Source organism: Pristiophorus japonicus, chromosome 18 (assembly GCF_044704955.1).
Source record: "Pristiophorus japonicus isolate sPriJap1 chromosome 18, sPriJap1.hap1, whole genome shotgun sequence".
Lineage (NCBI taxonomy): Eukaryota > Metazoa > Chordata > Chondrichthyes > Pristiophoridae > Pristiophorus > Pristiophorus japonicus.
The window spans coordinates 81,438,032-81,462,028 of NC_091994.1; the positions used below are offsets into that span (position 1 = coordinate 81,438,032).

The 23,997-nt window shown below is 49.8% G+C and overlaps 1 protein-coding gene across 2 annotated transcripts in view; it reads right to left on the reverse strand.

Annotated features, from left to right (window-relative positions):
* Window positions 1-23,997, reverse strand: part of p3h1 (prolyl 3-hydroxylase 1) — a 55,839-nt gene that overhangs the window by 22,139 nt on the left and 9,703 nt on the right. For both annotated transcript variants that reach the window (XM_070860174.1, XM_070860173.1), the window contains exons 3-8: window positions 21,962-22,151; window positions 14,623-14,754; window positions 6,065-6,204; window positions 4,236-4,325; window positions 2,610-2,662; window positions 306-427 (exon numbers count right to left, since the gene is read on the reverse strand). In XM_070860174.1, coding sequence (XP_070716275.1) covers window positions 306-427; window positions 2,610-2,662; window positions 4,236-4,325; window positions 6,065-6,204; window positions 14,623-14,754; window positions 21,962-22,151 — 727 coding nt within the window. The remainder of the gene's footprint in view (window positions 1-305; window positions 428-2,609; window positions 2,663-4,235; window positions 4,326-6,064; window positions 6,205-14,622; window positions 14,755-21,961; window positions 22,152-23,997) is intronic.

The window sequence follows — 23,997 nt, forward strand, 5'->3', positions numbered from 1 at the left end:
AGTGAGGTACAAATATCTGTGACCACTGGGAAACCGTCGCAAACAGCAAAGGGATCATTGGGTGATAGCGTAAAGCGAGCAGCTCAGCTGCCCAAGTCAGCTTTCCATTGACTTCAGCGGTAATGAAAATTGGGAGCGATGTATAACGGGCGGCTGAATCGATGTGGCCTGTTTTACACTATTGCCCAAATTCAGAATGAACCCCAAGTCTGCCAATATGCATCAGCTGGATGTTAGTGAACAGCAGATTTACACCAGAAGCCCGAAATCAGCGGTCACTGACCTTACCAACACTGAACGCTTACCCTCTCGCACAATCTTCTCAATCTCAGATGATTCCTTGGTCTTCTCATCCACCAGGTTCTCAATCTCCTTCATCAGGTTTCCAATTTCTTCAGTGATGCGGGCTGCAGTCTCTCGCTCCACCCTGTTTCAAGGATTTTTTTTTTAAAATGAGAGAGAACGAATTTTTTGAAGGTTCTAGAACTTTCTCCCATTCTCTCTTGAAGGCACTGCCTCATGTTGCAGCAACCCTCCATTACTATCAACTATTACATTTGAGCCCTCACAGCGAGTGGTGGTCTGGCTGCTTGGCCATTTGGAATGAGCTGTGGATATTACAGCTGGGTTCAATCCTTTCCAAACCTAACCTCTATATTCTAGCACTTTCCAGGAGCCACTGGAGGCCAGACTAATTTTTACTCCCCTCCCTTGCTCAGGGACTGTACAACTGTATGTCCGACCATCAGCCTGGCTGAAATCAGCTAACCCAGCACAGGGGTACGGTAGCATAGTGGTTATGTCACTGGACTAGTAATCTAGAGACACGAGTTCAAATCCCACCATTGCAGTTGGGGGAATTTAAATTCAGTTTATTAAATAAAACTACATATCAGTAAGGGTAAGCTACTGGATTGTTGTAAAAACCTAACTGTTCACTGATGTCCTTACTATAGGTGACTCCAGACCCACAGTAATGTGGTTGACCTCTGAAATGGCCACTAGCATGCCACTGTCAGTTGTATCAAAAAAACATTACTGCTGTTCAAGAGTCAGCCACCTTCTCAAGGGCAACTGAGACAATAAATGAAAAAGGCTGGGTTTGAAAGTGAGGCCTTCCTACTCTGTGTGGCTCAGCATGGGAGTTTGAAAATAATCTGAACAAAGCACAAGGGTGTAACAATCTCAATAGTTCCCAGCACCAGGTCTCCCTATGAGAAAGCCAGAGAGTGAATTACAAACACTGTGTGCATCATCATAGGCAGTCCCTTGGAGTCGAGGAAGACTTGGTTCCACTCTAAAAGTGAGTTCTCAGGTGGCTGTACAGTCCAGTTTGGGAATTACAGTCACCATAACTATGGTGTGCAAGGAAAATAGGATGTGTGGTTATTGCTTCACTATCAACCAATAGTTGCTCTGGTTACCAGACAAATATATTTTAACCATTTGAAGTTTCTCTGGCCACTATTTGATATATTCAGGAGGTGTTTCTCCTCCCAGACTTTTTTCATTGTTATTTCCAGCCATTTCTCCCAGGCCTGGACCTAATTGTGAGGGCGGATATCAGATAAAGGACCACCTCGAAACTTCCTCTTTACTAAAGAAAATAAATTACAACCAGCCCCCTCGACTATACAGTAGCATGCCCTCAACCATCTTTCACCTACTTCCAGGGAGGGCTGACATATAAGGCAGCTCAGGAGACAATGACAGACATTTCTAGACAGAGGGATACAGGCGAGATGACAGATTGATGAGGTTTATCTGGGAAAGCAGGACCGGATCGATTGGGTACAAACTGCAATAGTCATTTCAAATAAACAGACTTATAAGAACATAAGAATTAGGAGGAGTAGGCCATACGGCCCTTCGAGCCTGCTCCGACATTCACTAAGATCATGGCTGATCTTCGACCTCAATTCCACTTCCCACCCGATCCCCATATCCCTTGATTCTTCTAGAGTCCAAAAATCTATCGATCTCAGCCTTGAATATATTCAATGACTCAGCATCCACAGACCTTTGTGGTAGAGAATTCCAAAGATTCATAATCCTCTGAGTGAAGAAATTTCTCCTTATCGCAGTCTTAAATGGCTGACCCCTTATCCTGAGTTTATGCCCCCTAGTTCTAGTCTCTCTAGCCAGGGGAAACTACCTCTCAGCATCTACCCTGTAAATCCCACTCAGAATCTTATATGTTTCAATGAGACCACCTCTGATTTTTCTCAAATCCAGAGAGCAAAGGCCCAATCTACTCAGTCTCTCCTCATAGGACAACCCTCTTATTCCAGGAATCAATCTAGTGAACCATTGTTACACCACCTCTAAGGCTAGTATATCCTTCCTTAGATAAGGAGACCTAAACTGTACACAGTTCTCTAGCTGGTCTGACCAAGGCCCTGTACAATTGTAGCAAGACTTCCTTATTCTTGTACTCCAACACACTTGCAATAAAGGTCAACATGCCATTTGTCCTCCTTATTGCGTGCTGTAGCTGCATGCTAACTTTCTGTGTTTCCTGCATGAGTACAATCTCTCTGAACACCAGGTTTCTAGCCTGGTTTAAATCACTGGCTTCAACTGGGCTCATGGTAGGCTTTGACTCTTACTTTTGCTTCTCTTTGAGTTTAACTGGCATCACGTTTTCTGGAGTCCATTTGTCCTGAAAAAGCAGGAGAAAGTTAGTCAGCCACCAACTATTGGAAATCTTGGAGTAATTGAGACTTCAGGCAATAGTTTACAATGGGCAATTACCAGATCAGCTGCCCATTATACATCTCTCCCGATATGATGTCTATTGACTTCAATGGGAGGTTGAATTGATATTACCCGTTTTACACTATTGGCTGATGTCATAACTACCCCCACGCATTACATTTAAATACTCAGCATTATCTGCCTCCCCTCCTTCACTCCATGGTCAACTTATTCCCAACCCCTCCTGACCCCATGGCCAGTTACAGAGAAGTACCGGCAGATAAGGGTGGTCTGGGTTACTTCATGCATTGCAATCTCACTCAGAAGCCACTTTCACATTTTCATAATGCATCCCGGAGGGGCGGGGTTCAATTGGGACACAGCCAATGTCCTCTCCTCTTTACCTTACTTGCTGTTGCTGCACCAATCAAAGCCGGTTGGAGGTGGAAGACTGTTGCTAACAAAGAGGAAAATTGTCTTTGTGCACCTAGTTATGACTTCAGTCTCAACAATAGCTCATGAGACTTGCAATATCTGAGCCGACAGAGGTTGGAGTCCTTTATAAGAAAGAGTGCAGTCAATTGTGGAACCAATAAAAATGTTCGAGATGCCGCAAAGGTGACTGTGGTGAAATAGGGGATGCATTTCTGAGCTTGGGGGCCCAGGCAGAGTTTTACGGCTGGATTTTCATTCGGATTGCGCCTTGGTTAGCGCCCTAGTGTCGAAATGCCTACTGCCCGGACAGCCAGCTTGCAGTGCCCCGCCGGGAAACTTGGTAATGGTTTTATGGGGGTGCTGAGCGGTACTACCTGGAGCGTCACAGATGTAATGTCTCTGGTATTGTCCCAAACTCAAAATGTGTTCTGGGCTGACCCCGTAGTGCCACGTAGCCAACCCACCAGAGAAAGCGGGCGGTCAGAGCTGTACAGTGAGGGAAGGAATGAGTTAAATGCGTTTTATTTTTGCGATTTATCTTTATTTGATGTGAGCAATATATTGGGAATGTTTGTGTTTTTTGTGGCGATTTTTTTTTTCCAGGGAGGCCTCTGTTAGGGCGCTACGAATCCGGCTCTTTAGCAAGGGATATTCAGTTGCTCACTCGGCATAGCGCCCTAAGATAAGCGTGGAACGCCTTCCTCAGCACTCAGCTCCACTGTCAGGGCACAGCTGCTGAATTTTGTGGCTGCCGACGCAAACCATTCCCCGGCACTGAATTTATCCACTGCCTGAGATTACCGCCCGAAGAAGCCTCCAACCGAAAATCCAGCCCTTAGCCTGTACCGAACTGCACTACCCCAGACCCGCGACGCTTGATGCTGACACTTGGTGTGAAGGGCTCCGTCCCCCAGTGCTAACATCCACTTGACGTGCACAAAATTCACCTACTGAACACCGTCCTTGGTGTCTACAAGTGGGCCCGCTATCGCAGCGTGGTTTTCGGGCATTCAGAACAGAAGGGGAAACATTCACAACTGCTCAAACTGAAGATCTTGTGGTTTTCTCCCAGGCGATGCTCAGGCAGCACGGAGGACACTCACCGGGTCTATAAACATGACTCCAAAGATTTCGTTAGCAAAGTACAGCAGCTCCTTCTCCAGCAACGAGTTGTTGATGTATGTCTGCATATACTGTGGGGAATGATCAGAAAATCGTCACGGTCGGATAAACCACATCTGCCCCGCCAGATTCATGCAGCAACTCGACAACATTCCGAATAACGCCCCTCTTAGAGAACACGAAGGTCCCAAAACCCCGTCGGGATCCTGCCCACCAACACCTTCCAAGCCTGACCCCTATGCCGGAGTTTGTGGGGGTCAGTGCCAGTAGGAGGGCACATCATTTGTACTGGGCCAGCAGTCAGGAGTACCATTTGATGTGCTTCTTTGGTCCGTCTGCCTGCCTCGTGACCCTGGAAACTGGGGCATCCCCCTGCTTGTTACCCAGCCCCCGCACCCTCTGACCCCTGGCCACGGCTTGGGGGTAGATCTAGGAGTTTTATTTTTCGGGGGTACAGACGCCTTGCCAAGGCTGGACCCCACCCAGGTGGGGAGGGGAGGGCGCATGTGCCCACAAAGATGCTGCTCTGCCTCATTTATCTCGGCATACCAGCCGCCACTGATACACGGCAGGGTCACCATCCAGGGGCAAGAGCTCCTGGCTCAGGGGGTCTGTGCTCCTGGCCCTGCCCACAACCCATCAATTGGCTTGTGGAAATGGGCAGAGGTGGGGCAGCCCCAACGCAACTGGGTCTATCCTGCCTTGGCGTGGGCTCTGCCAATCGGCCACCTAAGTTACGGCAGAAGGCAGACAGGGCCCTGTGGAATTCTATGGTCCATGGGGATAAAGCGATAATGGAACAGGGAGGACACATGGGCTTAGGATCACTGCTCGTATTGGAGGACAAACACCAACAAGTGCGTCACGTAGAATGATTACTTTGAAGAGTAGTGACTGTTCTTGTGTATGCACACTCAGCAGCCATTTTGCGTACAGAAATAGCCCCACAATAGGCGATGATGCGTTAATCTGCTTTCTGATGGTGCTGGATGAGGGAAAACTGTTGTCCCTCCACTTGGGCAGACTCCCTTTTTTAGGTACTTTTTCCCTCGTGTTATCTGTGGCTCAGTGGGTAGCACACTCGCCTCTGAGTCAGAAGGTTGTGGGTTCAAGTCTCACTCCAGGGACTTGAGCACATAAATCTAAGCTGACACTCCAATGCAGTGCTGAGGGAGTGCTGCACTGTGGGATTTGCTGCCTTTCGGATGTTAAACCGAAGCCCTGTCTGCTCTCTCAGGCGGACGTAAAAGATCCCGTAGCACTATTTCAAAGAAGAGCAGGGGAGTTATCCCCGGTGTCCCGGCCAATATTTATCCCTCAATCAACATAACCAAAACAGATCATCTGGTCGTTATCACATTGCAGTTTGTGGGAGCTTGCTGTGCAAAAGTTGGCTGCTGCGTTTCCTACATTACAACAGTGACTACACTCCAAAAATACTTCATTGGCTGTAAAGCGCTTTGAAACTTCTGGTGGTTGTGAAAGGCACTATATAAATCCAAGTCTTTCTTTTCTTTCTTTCCCCCCCCCCAGACTTGAGTTCCCCCATGCCAGTGGAGTGTGTGGACAATCAACCAGCTCTCAGGCCCCTTCCCCATGGCAACGAAGGATTGGGCTCGTGCTGTGTGGGCCAAACCTCCTCTGGAGTTTCCTGCCCATATTGTGGCTTCGAGCAACACTGCCACACACTGATATAACGCATGAAGTAAAGGCATGGAGGACTTTGATTACTATTACTTTGTTAAAGAATACTTGAACTGGGTGAAATCTATGCAAGATCTTGAAGCCTCCACATCTGGAGTAGACCAACCTCTCTGTGAGTGAGATGCTTGGCCTGTTCTTCGCCCAGCACTGCCTGGTAGTACCGTAGGTTCTGGTTCATTACTTCATCATTCGGATGGAAAAGCAAATAGGTTTTGGCGCATTCAATAGCCTGGGAGTAGTTCTCCGCTGAAATGAGTTTAGAGACAATGCAGTTATTGAAAAGCTGAGCCCCCAGAATGAGAATGAACATTTTTATGAAATTAAACTCAACAAACATATTTTTTTATCTTAATAGTCCAACTGACAACAGGGACAGTTAACCATTGCCACCATCTGATCCTCCTTCCCATACATGGTTATGGCAACTTTGACTCAATACTTGTTGATGAATGTTAAACTGGTAAACGCAAGTATTTTCCAAATCTGTACCAATCATAGAATGATACAGCACAAAAGGAGGCTATTTGGTCCATCGTGCCTGTACCGATTCTTTGAAAGAGCTATCCAATTAGTCCCACTCCCTGCTCTTTCCCCATAGCCTAGCAAATTTTTTATTTTCAACTATATCTCATTTTTTTAATTCATTCACAGGTGGGTGTCGCTGACAAAGGCAGCATTTACTGCCCATCCCTAATTGCCCTTGTAAGAGAAATTTGGCATTAAGGGTAGCAGCGTGAGAGGGTTAAAGTGCTGGTTACTGCACCGACCCATAAGGAGGTAAAAGGCCTCTCTTCGGCCTTGTACCAAGGCTCCAGAAGTTATTAGTTCAATAATATTCCGACAGGATACGATGTGAGAACCTAAACAGACATTGATAAGACCTTGCGAAGAGGCTCGAGGCGGACTCACGGGCATCAAGGAGAATCAACAAATTCTGACCTAATGAAGTAATTCTAGTCACGGCCTAAAGTGGTCACGAGGGTCTTGACCTGTCAATCCAAAGTAGCACTAATAAGGTAGTCCAATTAGAGAAGTAGCACTGATAAGGTAGTCCAATTAGAGATCTAGGGAGGTCTTACCAGGGAACAGAGGGGTTTTTGAAATGTATAAAAGTTGTATGATTGTGCTGTTCGGGGAGCATCTCCACTCACAGGCGGCTGTGATAAGAGGTGTTCCTGGAAGTTTGTAATAAAAGATCGTTCTACCTTGCCATCCGTCTCTGTCTGCTAACTCCGGGGGCTGTTACACGGGTTGGAGCAAGCGTCGACCCTCTATATCAGGGGGCCCACTCGTGGGAGGAGAAGCCTTTTCATTTTCCCCTTACATTTGGCGCTGCGAGCAGGGTACGGACTTCCCGAACGGAACAATGACCAGCTGTTGGGGTGAGTATGTTTTAATTTACCACCTTCAAGTTAGAGCTGTGGCATTGTAAAGCGCAAGGGAAGGACATCTGTACAAAGAACCATTTGTAGCAGGTCCAGGAGGGACGGAGACGGAGGACAGGGACGATCTAGGGGTAGACGGAGGACAGGGACGATCTAGGGGTAGAAGGGGGTCAAAAGGTGCATCCTAAAACGCGCGCGTGGAGGTAGCACGGCAGTGCGAGGGTACGGCGCAAGGGAAGATATAGAGGAAGGTCTATTGACCCGAAGCGGTACGAGCGCACGGTGCAGGGACGGGACATACTGACCCAAAGCGTGGCAGTACGAGTGTACAGCGCCAAGGGAAGACATATAGATATAAATAACGTCCTGCATACCTAACACGAATTAAAGGGAGTGTCCAAGATAGCCCCGAAGAAGATGGGTAACACGGCTATTAAAAAGGCGAATAAAACCAATCATTAATTGCGTAACTACGTAATGCCATAAAAAAGCTGATAGTGACTATCTTAAGTGACATATGGATCCAAAAATAGAGCCGGCCAAACAATTAATAAGCTTTGTTGAATGAAGAGAGACCTTTGTGAATGTCTGTCGTTGAGCGAGAGTCCTTGTGTGATTTTTTGACTGCGGAATGAATTTTTCATGTTTCTGAAAGCCTGTTTGGAAAAATAGTGCAGCTTCACCCACTTTTCCAAACAGAGTAAAAGTTTTTTTTAACCCTTTGTAGTGTTGTCCTGTATGTGGGAATTTTTAAGACATTTTAAGTTAGAAACGCAGGTGTGGATTTATTTGGATGATAAGTTACGGAGCTAGGAAATGCACAAAGGATAGGTTTGTTGAGCAAAAGATAAAAAATACATGGTCCCGGTGGTTAAAAAAAAGAATTTATTTGACACGCTCACTTACTTGTCGACAGAAAACATGCAATCATTGATTACATTGGGTTGAAAGACATAAATTTAGTCTAGGAATGAGATAAAGAATGCCTTTTAAAAAAGGCCTGTGAGGGTCTCTCGAGGCTGCGGGCTGGGGAAGTACGCTCCCATTTTCCTTTGTGTAAAACCTTGACGCGAAAGCTTCTAGCTCAGTAAAAAGAGTTTTAAATAAAGATTGGCATTACAAAATTTGAAGTGGGATTCGGAGATATTAAGAGAAGGCACAGCAAAATACTGAGATGGATTCAAACTAAAAAAAAATTATTAAATTAAATCTGATCTCTTAAAGAAAAAAAGGAGGAAATAAAACTAAAAGGTTTGGAAACAATCTAGAAATACCTTCAGGGATCAGGTCAAACTCCTGGGCGAGTGGTGAACTATCTGTGAAGGTGTAAAAGGGACTTTGAAAAAATGTTAAAACGGCAAGTTTTAGCAGTTTAGAAAAAAGACATTGTAACGATCTTGAAACTGGAATTTGAGATAACGAAAAGCAGCCCTCAAAGCCTACGTGCTAGACTCCATTCTAGTTATGGAGAAAAGAAAAAAGATAAAGACGCAACTTTGAAAGAAAACAAATTGAACAAATTTGAAAGAAAAAGTGTCTTCGATTGTCTGATGATTTTAAATTAACAAATTTACAGAGGCACGAGCCCTCCGTGTAAAATACAAAACCTAATTTGAAGAAAGGAGATCTGGAAAAAAAAAGACGTGAACGTACTAAATCGGTGCTGACAAAAAAGGGTGTTTGCGATGGAAAAAGACATCACTTACTAAATACTAGTTGATATCGGCTGTGAAAAAGATATTGGTTTAATTGAAAAAAAAGAATTTGAAGAGGTAAAAGACACTCTCCATTGATAATGATTTTAAATTACGAGAAAGTTTCACTGCAGTTTGAAAGATTTCCAAAATGGATGTTGTTTATCAAGAAAAGTCCCGAACAGTCTAAACAAGCAGGAGGGTTTTGAAAATAACGAGGAGAAAAGATCTAAGCTATGCGAACTCAGCACAGAAAGAAAAAACTAGGAATTAGAGAATCTTACTGAATTTTAAAATTATTATAGAAAATGGAACTGGCACGAAAGTTTAGATTTTGTGCTGAGAGAGAAATAAAACACAAGATTTGCCCAGTGAACAAGACCGGAAAAAAAAACGAAATGTTGGAATGTGTGAAAATTGGATTTCAGTCAACAAAATAGCTATTAAAAATGTGTGGTCGCGTTTTAAATCAATTTTTAAAAAAAATCTTTGGCAAGAACTTGAATTAGAAGTTAAGAAAAAATTGGAGTTTAATCTAAAATGCCGTCTTTCCTGATGAGAAGACTTTTATTATGACGGCTTTACTAATGATTTCTGCTGTTTTAACGGACTCCTAATTTCTAAGCAAGTTTTGAAGGCACAAAGACTTTTAAAAAAATGATTACGCGAAGTCACCTAATGACATCAGGCCTTCTTACAAACCTGTAAAGGAGCTAACCCTTTCCATTGACAGCTGTTTTATACTGGACATTATTAATTTGGATTTCTTAATAGAATAAAAAAGACTCACCTGACAGATAGAGGAAATGGTGGGATAGTCAGAATAAAAATAAAACAGAACTAGCCTATGTAATAATACTCCCCTGATACAAATAAAAGAAAGATACTCAAACAAAACAAATTCAAGAGTTAAAAGCTAAGATAAATAAGCTGGAAGAGATTTTTTTTTTTTAAAACGGGACCAGACGGATAGTGCAGTGCGCAGCCATAGCACCATCACCTATGGCAATAGAGCCAATGTACCCCACGGTGGGTAAGTGTAGTCTACAAACCCAACCTAACCCTTATCTCCGATTTCACAGAGTGACCTCGACATGCATGGATAAAAGATGAGTAGACCAGAACCTAACACCTGGTGACGACTAGGCTATGTGTTTAAAATTTGCAGATAAAACACTCACCGAGATGGGACTGCAGCGGCTACTTCGACTCTGGAGACTGGGAACCTTAAGGCCCAAGCAAGCACTGGATAAGGGCTGAAGCAAGGACAGAACTTATTTTAACGCATGGCTATGTATAGTGTATGAAGTAAGGTTGTAATGCAGCAGGCTGCCGATGCCATGGGCGGCAGTAGATTCCGAGGACAGGAGCAAGTTCATAGGACCAAAAGGGGAAGGGCGCAGAAATCTAACTGGATGGAATTTCAGTTCTAGAAGCTCATGCCTGGACGGACGAAGCTGCAAAACAAGCAGCCAAATCCACCCCGCAAGAGAAACAGAAGGGTGGGAACAGAACCGAGCAAAAGGGGGGTGGGACCCCAGGATGTTTAGGAAAACTGGCCAGTGGGATAAAATGAAGACCAAGTGAGGTCTCTGGAATACAAGGTGTATGTCCCGAAGCGTGACACGCTAACAACATGGAGAAGCCGGTATTGATCATGCGCAGCGCAAACAAGAAGGAATACAACCTAAAAAGGGGGGGCGGATGGAGTGTGGAGGAAAGATGACAATAAAGGTCCGGCTGGGACACCAAACACGCCCAAAGGGACCCTGGGAAGCCCTACCGCTGCCCTGACAACCACCCTGGGGACAACAACTCTTCCCAGCACAACCACGCAAGTCCCCCCATAACCCCGTCCATAAAGACTGGAGCCAAAGGAGGGCTAGTAATAAAAGAATCTAAAGAAAGGATATAATTTGGGGTGCGTCAGCGACTATTTAACCTAAATCTAATGGATATCATTTTTCCTAGCTTCTGTGGGAATGAAACTATAAGTCTATACCAGAACCTGACACAATGGATCCTCGAAGGCCCAGAATCCACTACCCTGAGATTTAATGTCAGAAAGGGAACAGGACAAGGTCGAACAAAAAGGGGAATACTGGAAACACTAGGCACGGGTTATGGGGCAGGGGTTACGACGATGAATTCCATAGACCGGTATGCAATATACGACCGGGTTAACAACTTAATGGCGTAGTCTTGAGGGGTTTACTGGGGAGGGACTTGGATAACCAAGCCCTACAAGCGCAGTTGGGAGATGGCACGGAAGGGGAACTGTTACAAGTGGCCCATACATTACAGAAGCATGCCAAGACAAATTTGATCCACGCAATGGGGAACGACATAAGTAAACGATTACAAGCTGAGATAGTTTGCTCCGGGTAAGGGGCCTGGATTAAGTGAAGTACAACATAACTTGGAGCAACTCCAGAATGGGGACATACCAGATTGGATCCCAAACAGCATACTTAACAATTGGACTCTAGATTAAAAAAATGAGTAACACATGCGAGGTACGAAGGAATAGTCACGCATGGGTGCCAAATTTCAGATGTATTACTGGGCAGGTGAATATGATTGGATTTGTGTTGTCCATACCACAGTATGATGTAACAAAGGGAGACCCCTTATACCAGATCGATAATATCTGTGAAGTAAGAAACCAAACTCGGTTGCGTTACCATCAGCCTGCCAGACGGGTGATTAAAACTAAATTAGTACAAAGGCATTGACATAACTGATTGCTATAAAAATAATCAAGTGATTTTATGTCGAGGTACGCCACGAATGACAAATGATGATTGCAGATTCCACCAAACAAACGGATGCATGCTGAGTATCACTCCTCTCGAACATGATTCCGAAACAATCGCTGCTCCACAAGGGAATGGAGATTTGGTGCGTGAGCACAGGAGCAGCCAACCCGACGATTAAGACCAGGGGAGGAGTCACCCCCTGTGTCATCACCAACCCTAACTTCTGTTTCAGGCCCATGGGAAAAATAGACATAAATGGATACCACATACATCCCAAGACAACGGAAATCATCCACGGAACGGTCACGGATACCCTCCGAGAGGGGTACAAGGAGGCGGTATGGGAACCGCAAGGCACCGGAATTAAATGAGGAACAATTATGTTTGGTGCAAGGAATCCAGAATCAAAGATGACAGTATATCCAGCTGATGGAAGAAGTAGACAACCTACAGAGAGACACTAACTCGATGCTGGCTGATCAGCTCTGGTACTCAAAGCTGTGGAACATTGGACTTAATATTCAGATCCACCCATGGATAAGAATTATATCACATTTACTTGTAGTAATACAGGGCCTGGTTCTGATGGTCATGATGGAATTAACATGTGCACGAATTAAACAGGCCAAACGATACGTCAGAGCACGCACTATGATTAAGGCCATTTAAGCAGTCCTACAGGAAGGACTTACCTGATATAACTCTGCGGGAAAGGTCTCAGGAGGTCCCGAAGCTTGGGAGATGGCCACCCAGGTGAACGGACCTATCTGGAACTTGCCTACAGGGAGATAGTTATCGGGAAATATGGCCAGCTTGGCGTATAGCCAAGGGCCAAAAGGGGGGAATTGTAAGAGAAATTTGGCATTAGGGGTACCAGCGGGACAAGGGTTAAAGTGCTGGTTACTGCACCGACCCATAAGAAGGTAAAAGGCCTCTCTTTGGCCTTGTATCAAGGCTCCAGAAGATATTAATTCAATAATATTCCAACAGGATACGATGCGGGAACCTAAACAGACATTGATAAGACCTTACGAAGAGGTTCAAGGCGGACTCACGTGCACCAAGGAGAATCAACAAATTCTGACCTAATGAAGACATTCTAGTCACGGCCTAAGGTGGTCACGAGGGTCTTGGCCTATCAATCCAAAGTAGCACTAATAAGGTAGTCCAATTAGAGAAGTAGCACTGATAAGGCAGTCCAATTAGAGATCTAGGGAGGTCTTACCAGGGAACGGAGGGGTTTTTGAAATGTATAAAAGTTATATGATTGTGCTGTTCGGGGAGCATCTCCACTCACAGGCGGCTGTGATAAGAGGTGTTCCCGGACGTTCGTAATAAAAGATCGTTATACCTTGCCATTCGTCTCTTGCTGCTAACTCCGGGGGCTGTTACACGGGTTGGAGCGAGCGTCGACCCTCTATATCAGGGGGCCCGCTCATGGGAGGAGAAGCCTTCCCATTTTCCCCTTACAGCCCTTGAGAAAGTGTTGGTGAGCCGCCTCCTTGAACCGCTGCAGTCCTTGTGGTGAAGGTACTCCCACAGTGCTGTTAGTTGCAGGATTTTGACCCAGCGACGATGAAGGAATGGCAATATATTTCCAAGTCAGGATGGCGTGTGACTTGGAGGGGAACTTGTAGGTGATGGTGTTCCCATGCGCCTGCTGCCCTTGTCCTTCTAGGTGGTAGACATTGACTCACACTGAGAGAGAGCTCTGTGGGTGCCCGTTGCCCTCCTTGCCCGAGTGGCCGTACTTCGCAAGTGACTCTGGACAGCGGGTGTTGCCAGGAGATTTAGCCCTTCTGCAGCATCACGTCCAAACCTTTCCTCAGCGCAAGCACAAAGCAGGAGCAGGTCGTGCTCTCACCTGCTCCACTTCCTGCATCAGCCCCGCTGGTTGAATTAAACACCTCTGTGGTAAACAAAGAGGACACATAGCCAAACACCCCTGTAGAAAAAGTACACGTGGATTTTACTGAATGTGGTTCGTGGATATTTGCCTGGATGAATGCAGCTCCAACAACACTCAAGAAGCTCGACACCATCCAGGACAAAAGCAGCCCGCTTGATTGGCACCCCATCCACTACCAGGTTTGGGAGGTGCTGCCGAAGAAGCCTTGGCGAGTTGCTGCAGTGCATCTTGTAGATGGTACACACTGCAGCCACAGTACATCAGTGGTGGAGTGAGTGAACGTTGAAGGTAGTGGATGGGGTGCCAATCAAGCGGGCTGCTTTTGTCCTGGATGGTGTCGAGCTTCTTGAGTGTTGTTGGAGCTGCATTCATCCAGGCAAATATCCACGAACCACATTCAGTAAAATCCACGTGTACTTTTTCTACAGGGGTGTTTGGCTATGTGTCCTCTTTGTTTACCACAGAGGTGTTTAATTCAACCAGCGGGGCTGATGCAGGAAGTGGAGCAGGTGAGAGCACGACCTGCTCTTGCTTTGTGCTTGCGCTGAGGAAAGGTTTGGACGTGATGCTGCAGAAGGGCTAAATCTCCTGGCAAAACCCGCTGTCCAGAGTCACTTGCGAAGTACGGCCACTCGGGCAAGGAGGGCAAGGGGCACCCACAGAGCTCTCTCTCAGTGTGAGTCAATGTCTTCAGGGCAGGGGAGGAAATGAAAAATTACTAAAAATACAAACTTGTAAAAAATTCTCCCTGCCCCCCTCCCCGTGATCCAACTAACAGAGGAAGCAGAAACATTTTCAGGGTGACATGGTTCTGGAACCCAACCTGCCCAAAAATGTACCTCCTTCCCCCTCCCCTGGCCCTAGCGAGGTGACACTGCCCCTTTAAGGCGAGTACATCAAGGACACTGGGCACTCACAGTTATAATAAGCAAATTGAAGGTAGTCAAAATGGGCGGGGAGGAATTCGTCAATGGGTGTTTCTCTGTCAGGCCGACTCGCCAGCTCGATCACACAGTTCTGTTTGCAGTTCAGCACCTGAATATAGTGATCTGAAAGCAGATGGCAAAATAGAACAAAATGGACATCAACCATCAGACTATAATGCACCCAATCTACATACATACAAAGCTGAAACAGCATTTCGTTCCAGACACATTCACACACCTTTTGTGGATCTCCGAGGAGATTAGGTACAATTTTGTACAAGAACCTGTGGTCAAAGCTCCAAGTGCCCGTGCTAACACTGGTCTTGCACTTGTATGGCATCCAAAGGAAGAGTGGTGAATGCCAGCGTTGGAGTCATGCCCGGGTGGATACCCATGGTGCATACCCATGTAAAGGTGATAATTGTAGAATCATAGAGTGGTTACAGCACGGAAGAAGACCATTTTGCCCGTCGAGTACGTGCAGGCTCTCTGCAAGAGCACCTTTCCCCGTAGCCCTGCAATTTTTCTTCTTTCAGGTACTTATCCAACTCCCTTTTGAAAGCCGTGATTGAGTCTACCTCCACCACTCAGGCAGTGCATTCCAAATCCTAACCACTCGCTGCATAAAAAAGTTTTTTCTTATGTCGCCTTTGGTTCTTTTGCCAATCACCTTAAATCTGTGTCCTCTGGTTCTCGACCCTTCTGGCAATGGGACCAGTTTCTCTCTATCTGCTCTGTCCAGACCCCTCATGATTTTGAACACTTCCATCAAATCTCCTCTCAATCTTCACTGCTCTAAGGAGAACAACCTCAGCTTCTCCAGTCTATCCACATAACTGAAGTCCCTCATCCCTAGAAACATTCTTGTAAATCTTTTCTGCGCCCTCTCAAAGACCTTCACATCGTTCCTAAATTGCTGTGGCCAGAATTGGACATGATACTCCAATTGAAGCCGAACCAGTGTTTTATAAAGGTTCATCATCATTTCCACACTTTTTTACTCTATGCCTCTATTAATGAAGCCAATGAAGCTCAATGTCCAGAATGGCCTCTTCCGTGGAGTAACCATTCAATGGGCCCAAGTTTCGGGCCGCGCCTAAAATGGCGCAGGCCGGACCTGGACGCCCGTTTTTCGCACCAGAAAGTGCGCCTAAAAAAAACTTACCTCTTCTCCGGCTCCCTGCAGGTCTTCTGGAGCCGGGCGCAGCGCAGCACAAGCTGTCGGGGGCGGAGCCAGGTCCCTGCGCTGAAAACATTGCCTCTACAGTGGGCGTGCATGTGCAGTAGCTGCAGGCGCCCAAAACTGTGGGAGGGGCCCGAAGCACGCAGCCCCTAGTCCTGGCCGAATGGCCTCACTGGGGCTGCCGTGGATAAGGCTCCTCCCACCCGACCGGACCCGACCCGACCCCCGCTCTCCACCCCCCGCCCCGGGCGACCCGACCCCCGCCCCCACCCCCAGCGACCCGACCTCCGCTCCCCCCACCCCCTGCGACCCGACCTCCACTCCCCCCACACCCGGACACCCGACCTCCGCTCACCCCAACCCTGTGACTCTCCACCCCCGCCACCCCCCCCAACCCCGGACCTCCGCGACTCCCCCCCCTCAACACCGGACCTCCGTGACTCTCCCCACCCACCCACCCAACCCCGGACCTCCGCGACTCTCCCCCCCCCCCCCCCCCACCCCCGGACCTCCGCGACTCTCCCCCCCCCCCCCCCCCACCCCCGGACCTCCGCGACTCTCCCCCCCCCCCCCCCACCCCCGGACCTCCGCGACTCTCCCCCCCCCCCCACCCCCGGACCTCCGCGACTCCCCCCCCCCCGGACCTCCGCGACTCTCCCCCCCCCCCCCCCGGACCTCCGCGACTCTCCCCCCCCCCCCCCCCCCCCGGACCTCCGCGACTCTCCCCCCCCCCACCCCGGACCTCCGCGACTCTCCCCCCCCCCCACCCCGGACCTCCGCGACTCTCCCCCCCCCCCACCCCGGACCTCCGCGACTCTCCCCCCCCCCACCCCGGACCTCCGCGACTCTCCCCCCCCCCCCCGGACCTCCGCGACTCTCCCCCCCCCCCCCTCCCGGACCTCCGCGACTCTCTCCCCCCCCCCCCGGACCTCCGCGACTCTCTCCCCCCCCCCCACCCCCCCGGACCTCCGCGACTCTCCCCCCCCCCACCCCCCCGGACCTCCGCGACTCTCCTCCCCCCCCCCGGGACCTCCGCGACTCTCCTCCCCCCCCCCCCACCCCGGGACCTCCGCGACTCTCCCCCCCCCCCGGACCTCCGCGACTCTCCCCCCCCCCACCCCGGACCTCCGCGACTCTCCCCCCCCCACCCCGGACCTCCGCGACTCTCCCCCCACCCCGGACCTCCACGACTCTCCCCCCCCCCCACCCCCCCGGACCTCCGCGACTCTCCCCCCCCCCCGGACCTCCGCGACTCTCCCCCCCCCCCGGACCTCCGCGACTCTCCCCCCCCCCCCGGACCTCCGCGACTCTCCCCCCCCCCCAGACCTCCGCGACTCTCCCCCCCCCCCAGACCTCCGCGGCTCCCCCCCCCCCCCCACCCCGGACCTCCGCGACTCTCCCCCCCCCCCACCCCGGACCTCCGCGACTCTTCCCCCCCCCCCAACCCCGGACCTCCGCGACTCTCCCCCCCCCCCCCCCCAACCCCGGACCTCCGCGACTCTCCCCCCCCCCACCCCCCCCCCAAACCCGGACCTCCGCGACTCTCTCTCCCCCCCACCCCGGACCTCCGCGACTCTCTCCCCCCCCCCCCCCCCACCCCGGACCTCCGCAACTCTCCCCAACCCCGGACCTCCGCGACTCTCCACCCCCCCCCCCAACCCCGGACCTCCGCGACTCTCCCCCCCACCCCCCCCCCAACCCCGGACCTCCGCGACTCTCCCCCCCACCCCACCCCCAACCCCGGACCTCCGCGACTCTCCCCCCCACCCCACCCCCAACCCCGGACCTCCGCGACTCTCCCCCCCACCCCACCCCCAACCCCGGACCTCCGCGACTCTCCCCCCCACCCCACCCCCAACCCCGGACCTCCGCGACTCTCCCCCCCACCCCCCCCCAACTCCGGACCTCCGCGACTCTCCCCCCCACCCCCCCCCAACCCCGGACCTCCGCGACTCTCCCCCCCACCCCCCCCCCAACTCCGGACCTCCGCGACTCTCCCCCCCACCCCCCCCCCAACTCCGGACCTCCGCGACTCTCCCCCCCCACCCCCCCCCCAACCCCGGACCTCCGCGACTCTCCCCCCAACCCCCCCCCCCCAACCCCGGACCTCCGCGACTCTCCCCCCCAACCCCGGACCTCTGCGACTCTCTTCCCCCTCCCCTGCCAGACCTCCGCGATCCGCCCCCCGAGACCCGACACCACCTACCTGTAAATCCAGCCCAAAGTCTTGGGCCCGACCGTTCAGCCTCCTTCTCTCCCTTCCCCTTCCCCCTCCCTCTCTCCTTCCCTCCCTCCCTCCTCTCTCTCCTTCCCCCCCCCTCTCTCCTTCCCCCCTCTCTCTCCTTCCCTCCCTCCCTCCATCCTTCCCTCCCCTCTCCTTGCCTCCCTCCCCTCCTTCCTCTTTCCTTCCCTCCTCTCTCCTTCCTTCCATGCCTCCCTCCTCTTCCCTCCCTCTCCTTCCCTCCCTCCCCTTCCCTCCCTCCCTTCTAATTCCCCCTTCTCCTCGCCCCTCCTCTCCTCCCCCACCCAACCCCCTCTACCCCCACCCCAGCCCTCTCTACCTCCCTCCTCCTTCCTCTCCCTTTCCCCACCCACTCCCCTTCTCCCCCTCCCTTTCCCCACCCACCCCCCTTCTCCCCCTCCCCCCCCCTTCTCCCCCTCCCCACCCACCCCCCTTCTCCCCCTCCCCACCCCCCTTCTGCCCCTCCCCACTCCTTCCTCTCCCTTTCCCCACCAACCCCCCTTCTCCCCCCTCCTTCCTCTCCCTTTCCCCACCCACCCCCCTTCTCCTCCTTCCTTCCTCTCCCTTTCCCCACCCACCCACCTTCTCCTCCTCCCTCTCCCACCCCCCTTCTCCTCCTCCCACCCCCCTTCTCTCCCTCCCCCTCCCACCCCCCTTCTCCTCCTCCCACCCCCCTTCTCTCCCTCCCCCTCCCAGTCAGAAACACAGACACTGACAGAAAGTGAGAGAGACACACAGACAGACAGAGAGATAGAGACACTGACAGAGACACACTGGGGGGCCGTCCCAGCACGCTGTTGGAGGACTCCCGGTGCTGCAGTCAGTAAGTAGAAAATGTTTTATTTCTTGATTTTTTAAAAAAATTTTATTTTTTATTAATTTTTTTGATGGATTTATTGGTTGATTTATCATTTATTATTGATGATGGCTCTTTATTTGTAAAACTGAAGTGTTTAATGTTTGTAAACTTCCCTTTAAACCCCCCCCCCCCATTCCCTACACCTAATTTGTAACCTACGCCTGATTTTCTAAAGTGTAGACAAGGTTTTTTTCGAACGTACAAAAATCTTCACTTACTCCATTCTAAGTTAGTTTGGAGTAAGTTTTCACTGCCTATACTTTGAAAACAGGCGCAAGTGAAAAAGAAATTCTGTTCCAAAGTGAAACTGTTCTAACTGACTAGAACTGGAGCAAACTAAATGCCGAGAATTCAAATTTCTAAGATACTCCATTCTAAACCAGTTGCTCCAAAAAAAACAGGAGCAACTCAGGCCGAAACTTGCCCCCTATAATTCTATGATTATCACCTTTACACCATGGGTATCCACCCAAACACGACTCCAATGTTGGCATTCACCACTCTTGCTTTGGATACCATACAGGCACTTGCACTTGGGGCTATGGCCACAGATTCTTGTACAGGTTGCAGGTGGCAGGGCACATATACCCCCAGATCTCTCTGTTCATGCACCGCCTGTAAGATTGTACCCTTTAGTTTATATTTCCTCTCCTCATTCTTTCTACCAAATGTATCACGTCACACTTTTCTGCGTTAAATTGCATCTGCCACGTGTCCGCCCATTCCACCAGCCTGTCTATGTCATCTTGAAGTCTATCACTCTCCTCCACACTGTTCACTATATTTCCAAGTTTTGTATCTTCTGCAAATTTTGAAATTGTGCCCTGTATACCCACATCCAAGTCATTAATATATATCAAGAAAAGCAGTGGTGCCTGGGGAACACCACTGTATACCTTCCTCCAGTCCGAAAAACAACCGTTCACCACTACTCTCTGATTCCTGTCACTGAGCCAATTCCGTATCCATGCTGCCGCTGTCCCTTTTATTCCATGGGCTTCAACTTTGCTGGCAAGCCTATTATGTGGCACTTTGGCAAACGTCTTTTGGAAATCCATGTACACCACGTCAATAGCATTGCCCTCATTAACCCTTTCTGTTATTCATCAAAAATCTCGATCAAGTTGGTTAATCACGATTTGCCTTGAACAAATCCGTGATGGCATTTCTTAATTAATCCACACTTGTCCTAGTGACTATTAATTTTGTCCCTGATTATTGTTTCTAAAAGCTCCCCACTGCTGAGGTTGCTGGGTTCAGCTCTACACCCTTTTTTGAACAAGGGTGTAACATTTGCAATTCTCCAGTCCAGTGGCAGGCCAGGCCACCCACCACCCCACCCACAACCCACACCCCCCCCTCCACCCACCCCACCCCCCCGTCCACCCCACCCCCCCTCCACTCCTCCCCCCCACCCCCCCTCCCTCCACGCCACCCCCCCCGCTCCATCCACCCCACCCCCTCCACCCCACCCCCCCCCTCCACTCCACTCCACCCCACCCCCCTCCACTCCACCCCCCTCCACTCCACCCCACCCCCCTCCACTCCCCTCCCCTCCACTCCACCCCCCCATTTCTAAGGAGGATTGGAAGATTATGGCCAGTAATTTCTTCTTTCACTTCCCTCAGCTTCCTAGGATGCATCCCACCCGGTCCTGGTGCCTTATCTACTTTAAGTACAGCCAGCCTTTCTAATACCTCCTCCCTATCAATTTTTATCCCATCCAGTATCTCCTCCACCTCCTCCTTCACTAGTCTATGGCAGAATCTTCTTCCTTGGTGAAGACGGATGCAAAGGACTCATTTATTACCTCAGCCATACCCTCTGCCTCCATGCATAGGTCTCCTTTTTGGTCCTTAATTAGCCCCAGCCCTCCTCTTACTACCTGTTATGTGCCTATAGAAGACTTTTGATTACCTTTTATGTTAGCTGCCATTCTATTCTCATACCCTCTCTTTGCCCCTCTTATTTTCTTTTTCACTTCTCCTCTGAACTTTCTATATTCTAGATTCTCAGATGTATTCTCGACTTGACATCTGTCGTACACGCTCTTTTTCTGCTTCATTGTACTCTCTCTCTCTTTCGTCATCCAGGGAGCTCTGACTTTAGTTGCCCTACCTTTCCCCTTAGCGGGAATGAACCTCAACCGTACCCAAACTATTTCCTCTTTACAGGCAGCCCATTGTTCCACTACAGCTTTGCCTGCCAATCTTTGATTCCAATTTACCCGGGCCAGATCCATTCTCATCCCACTGAAATTTGCCTTCCTCCAATCCTCCAATTGGTGCCAATGCTAGCCCACACTCTATTAATGATACACCAAAAGATGAGAGTACCTGCACCAATTCTGCAGACACAGCTCTCTTGGACCTGTGACTGTAGAAGGAAGTGTCTCGGTGGCTCAACTGGTCAGTGCACTGCCCCATATGGAACTGAGCCATACAGACCAGGAAGATCCCAGGTTCAGTCCACGTCCTGCGCTAAGTTCGAAGATCTCAGTGGGGTAACGATTGAGGTGCTACAATTAGCATCAGTACTACCCACCCCCCCCTCCCAGATTGCGAGGGGAAAATTAAACTCGGGTTCCACTTGTGATTGCTTTCCAGTGACCCTCCCATCACCACCACTGTAAAGTGCTTATGTATATATAGTCATTGGGTGGGGATACAATTGCACACAACAAGCTCCCACGTACAGCAATTAAATAATGACCAGATAATCTGTTTTATTTTTAAGTGATGTTTGTTGAGGGACAAATATTGGCCAGGATTCTGGCGAGACAGCTTCTGCTCTTCTTCAAAATAGGGCAGATGAGACCGCGGATTAATATCGCATGCCAACAGTGTAGCACTCCCTCAGTACTGCACTGGGGTGTTAGCTTAGATTTATGTGCTCAAGGCTCTGGAGTGCGACTTGAACCCACGACCTTCTGACTCAAAGGTGGGAGTGCTACCACTGAGCCACAGCTGATGAAGGACCCCTGGACCATATTGGCTTTGACGGGGGGGGGGGGGGGGGAAAAGGAGGCAGCAGAAACAAAGAGTACCTGTTATAGCCTGGAAGAGGTCTGCGTTGTACTCCATGTAATTGTATCCTTCATAGTTGTATGGACCCTCGCAGAGAGCTCGACACTCTGTGTCTGCCTTGAAGTATTCCACCAACGCGTTTTCTAAATACCCGATTGCGGGCTGAAACTGTTCATCCGTGTAAAGCCGGACCCCTGTGCGGAAAGCTTCCTGAGAAACAAGGCAACAGAAGAGAGATCAACAGGATACCCACACAGAGTGAGCTAGGCTCAATGCACCACCTGCCTTCGAGACCCAGCACTCTGGTTACACTGCCGATTGCAGGTCAGAATGCAGAGCAGCAGCTGTGATGCTTAAAATGTCTACATGTGTGCAACCACACACAGGTGGTTACAAGCATCCCTGTCCGCCACCCCTCCTGTCAGTGGAAGGACATACAGGCCAATAATACAAAAAGCATTCAACTGGCTCGCAGCCAGAGCATGGTGGCAGCTTGCAGCATCTAGCGAGGCTGGCAGTAACTCTTTCACCAGGAAATTCCTTGGGGGTTCTCCCAGTAACTTTGGCGGAAGAACAGTGGGAACCCCATTCACGCGGTGTAGCCAGGATTTCCGCCTGTACTGTATGCACCTGTGAGCATGCGCACAGGTTTGTAGAGCTGTTGCGCACCAGGGTGTCCCTGGAGATGGAGCACGCAGTGTCCACCGGTACACTGCCGGACTTCCGCGAAAGGTGGGCACCGGAGGGACTGGAGTGCATCATCACCCCTGAGAGCAGAATTTTAATTTGGTTGATTTAATTTTACTGTAAAGTTTTATTTGGAAATTTGTAGGGTTTAGTGCCCTTGCCAAAAGGGGGCTTTGAATAATGTTATACAGGTTGAACCTCCCTTATCTAGAACTCCCTTATCCGGAACCACCCCTCAGTACCATTCCCAGCCACCGGGTGGCGCATTCGCAGAACTCCGACATGAACAAATTGAAGTCCTTCCTCGATGCCGACTCCCGCAATCGCTGGCCTGACCCTGCGATCCACTGTCCCCGCTCCCCATGATCTCACTGCTGCACTCCCAGCCCCAATATCCCCTTACTCAGTACCTGTACCATCCAATTTAACCTGACCACCCCTCGTCTGGAAAAATCCCTTATCCAGAACAGACCAGGTGCCGAGGGTTCCAGATAAGGGACTTTCAACCTGTACTTAAAATAGTTGTAGAGCTGTTGAATTGTGAGTGGCTTAGCCAGTCACGTGATGTTCATAAGACTCAATAAAACCCCAGCCAGTTGGATTCGGGGGCTCCACAATGAGGCAGGTGGTTATGAGCCTGGTGGATGAACTGGTAATGTGTAGTGTGATTGTTAAACCTTTGGCTAATAAACCAACTAGTTCTTAATAGCAAGGTGTTGCTATGAATTCTTAAGCAAAGAAGCCACAAAGCAAATACATTATACCGCCCAAAGTTAGGGCAGCCGGTTGGGAGAAGCCCCGGGGGAAATGTCCGAGTGCCTCCATTGGCACAGGTAGAAACCATCTCTTGCGCTGGGTCCCCATGGCCCAGAAAAACTAGCATGCCTTGCTCATCACTAATATAAATGGAGCATTAACCCAGGTCGTAGCCAGCACCAGCCCACAGCACAAAACTGTCCATAATTCAGCACTGATGACTACTAAATCAGCAACTTCAATCAATAAAGTTATACTGACGGCCTACGTAGTAACTGGATTGTCCTGGACTTTTTTTTGTTAATCCAATCTCAGGATGTGACCATCGCTAGCAAGGCCGGCATTTATTGCCCATCTCTAGTTGCCCTGAGAAGGTGAGCCTTTTTGTAGACAGATTTTTGAACGATAAGGGAGAAAAGGATTATGGGGAGCAGGCAGAGAAGTGGAGTTCAGGCCAAGATCAGATCAGCTGTGATCTTATTAAATGGCAGAGCAGGCTCGTGGGGCCGAATGGTCTACTGCTGCTCCTATTTCTTATGTTCCTATCTTTTTCTTGAACCGCTGCAAATGGCGGTTTGACACAAGCGAGTGGCTTGCTAGGACACTTCAGAAG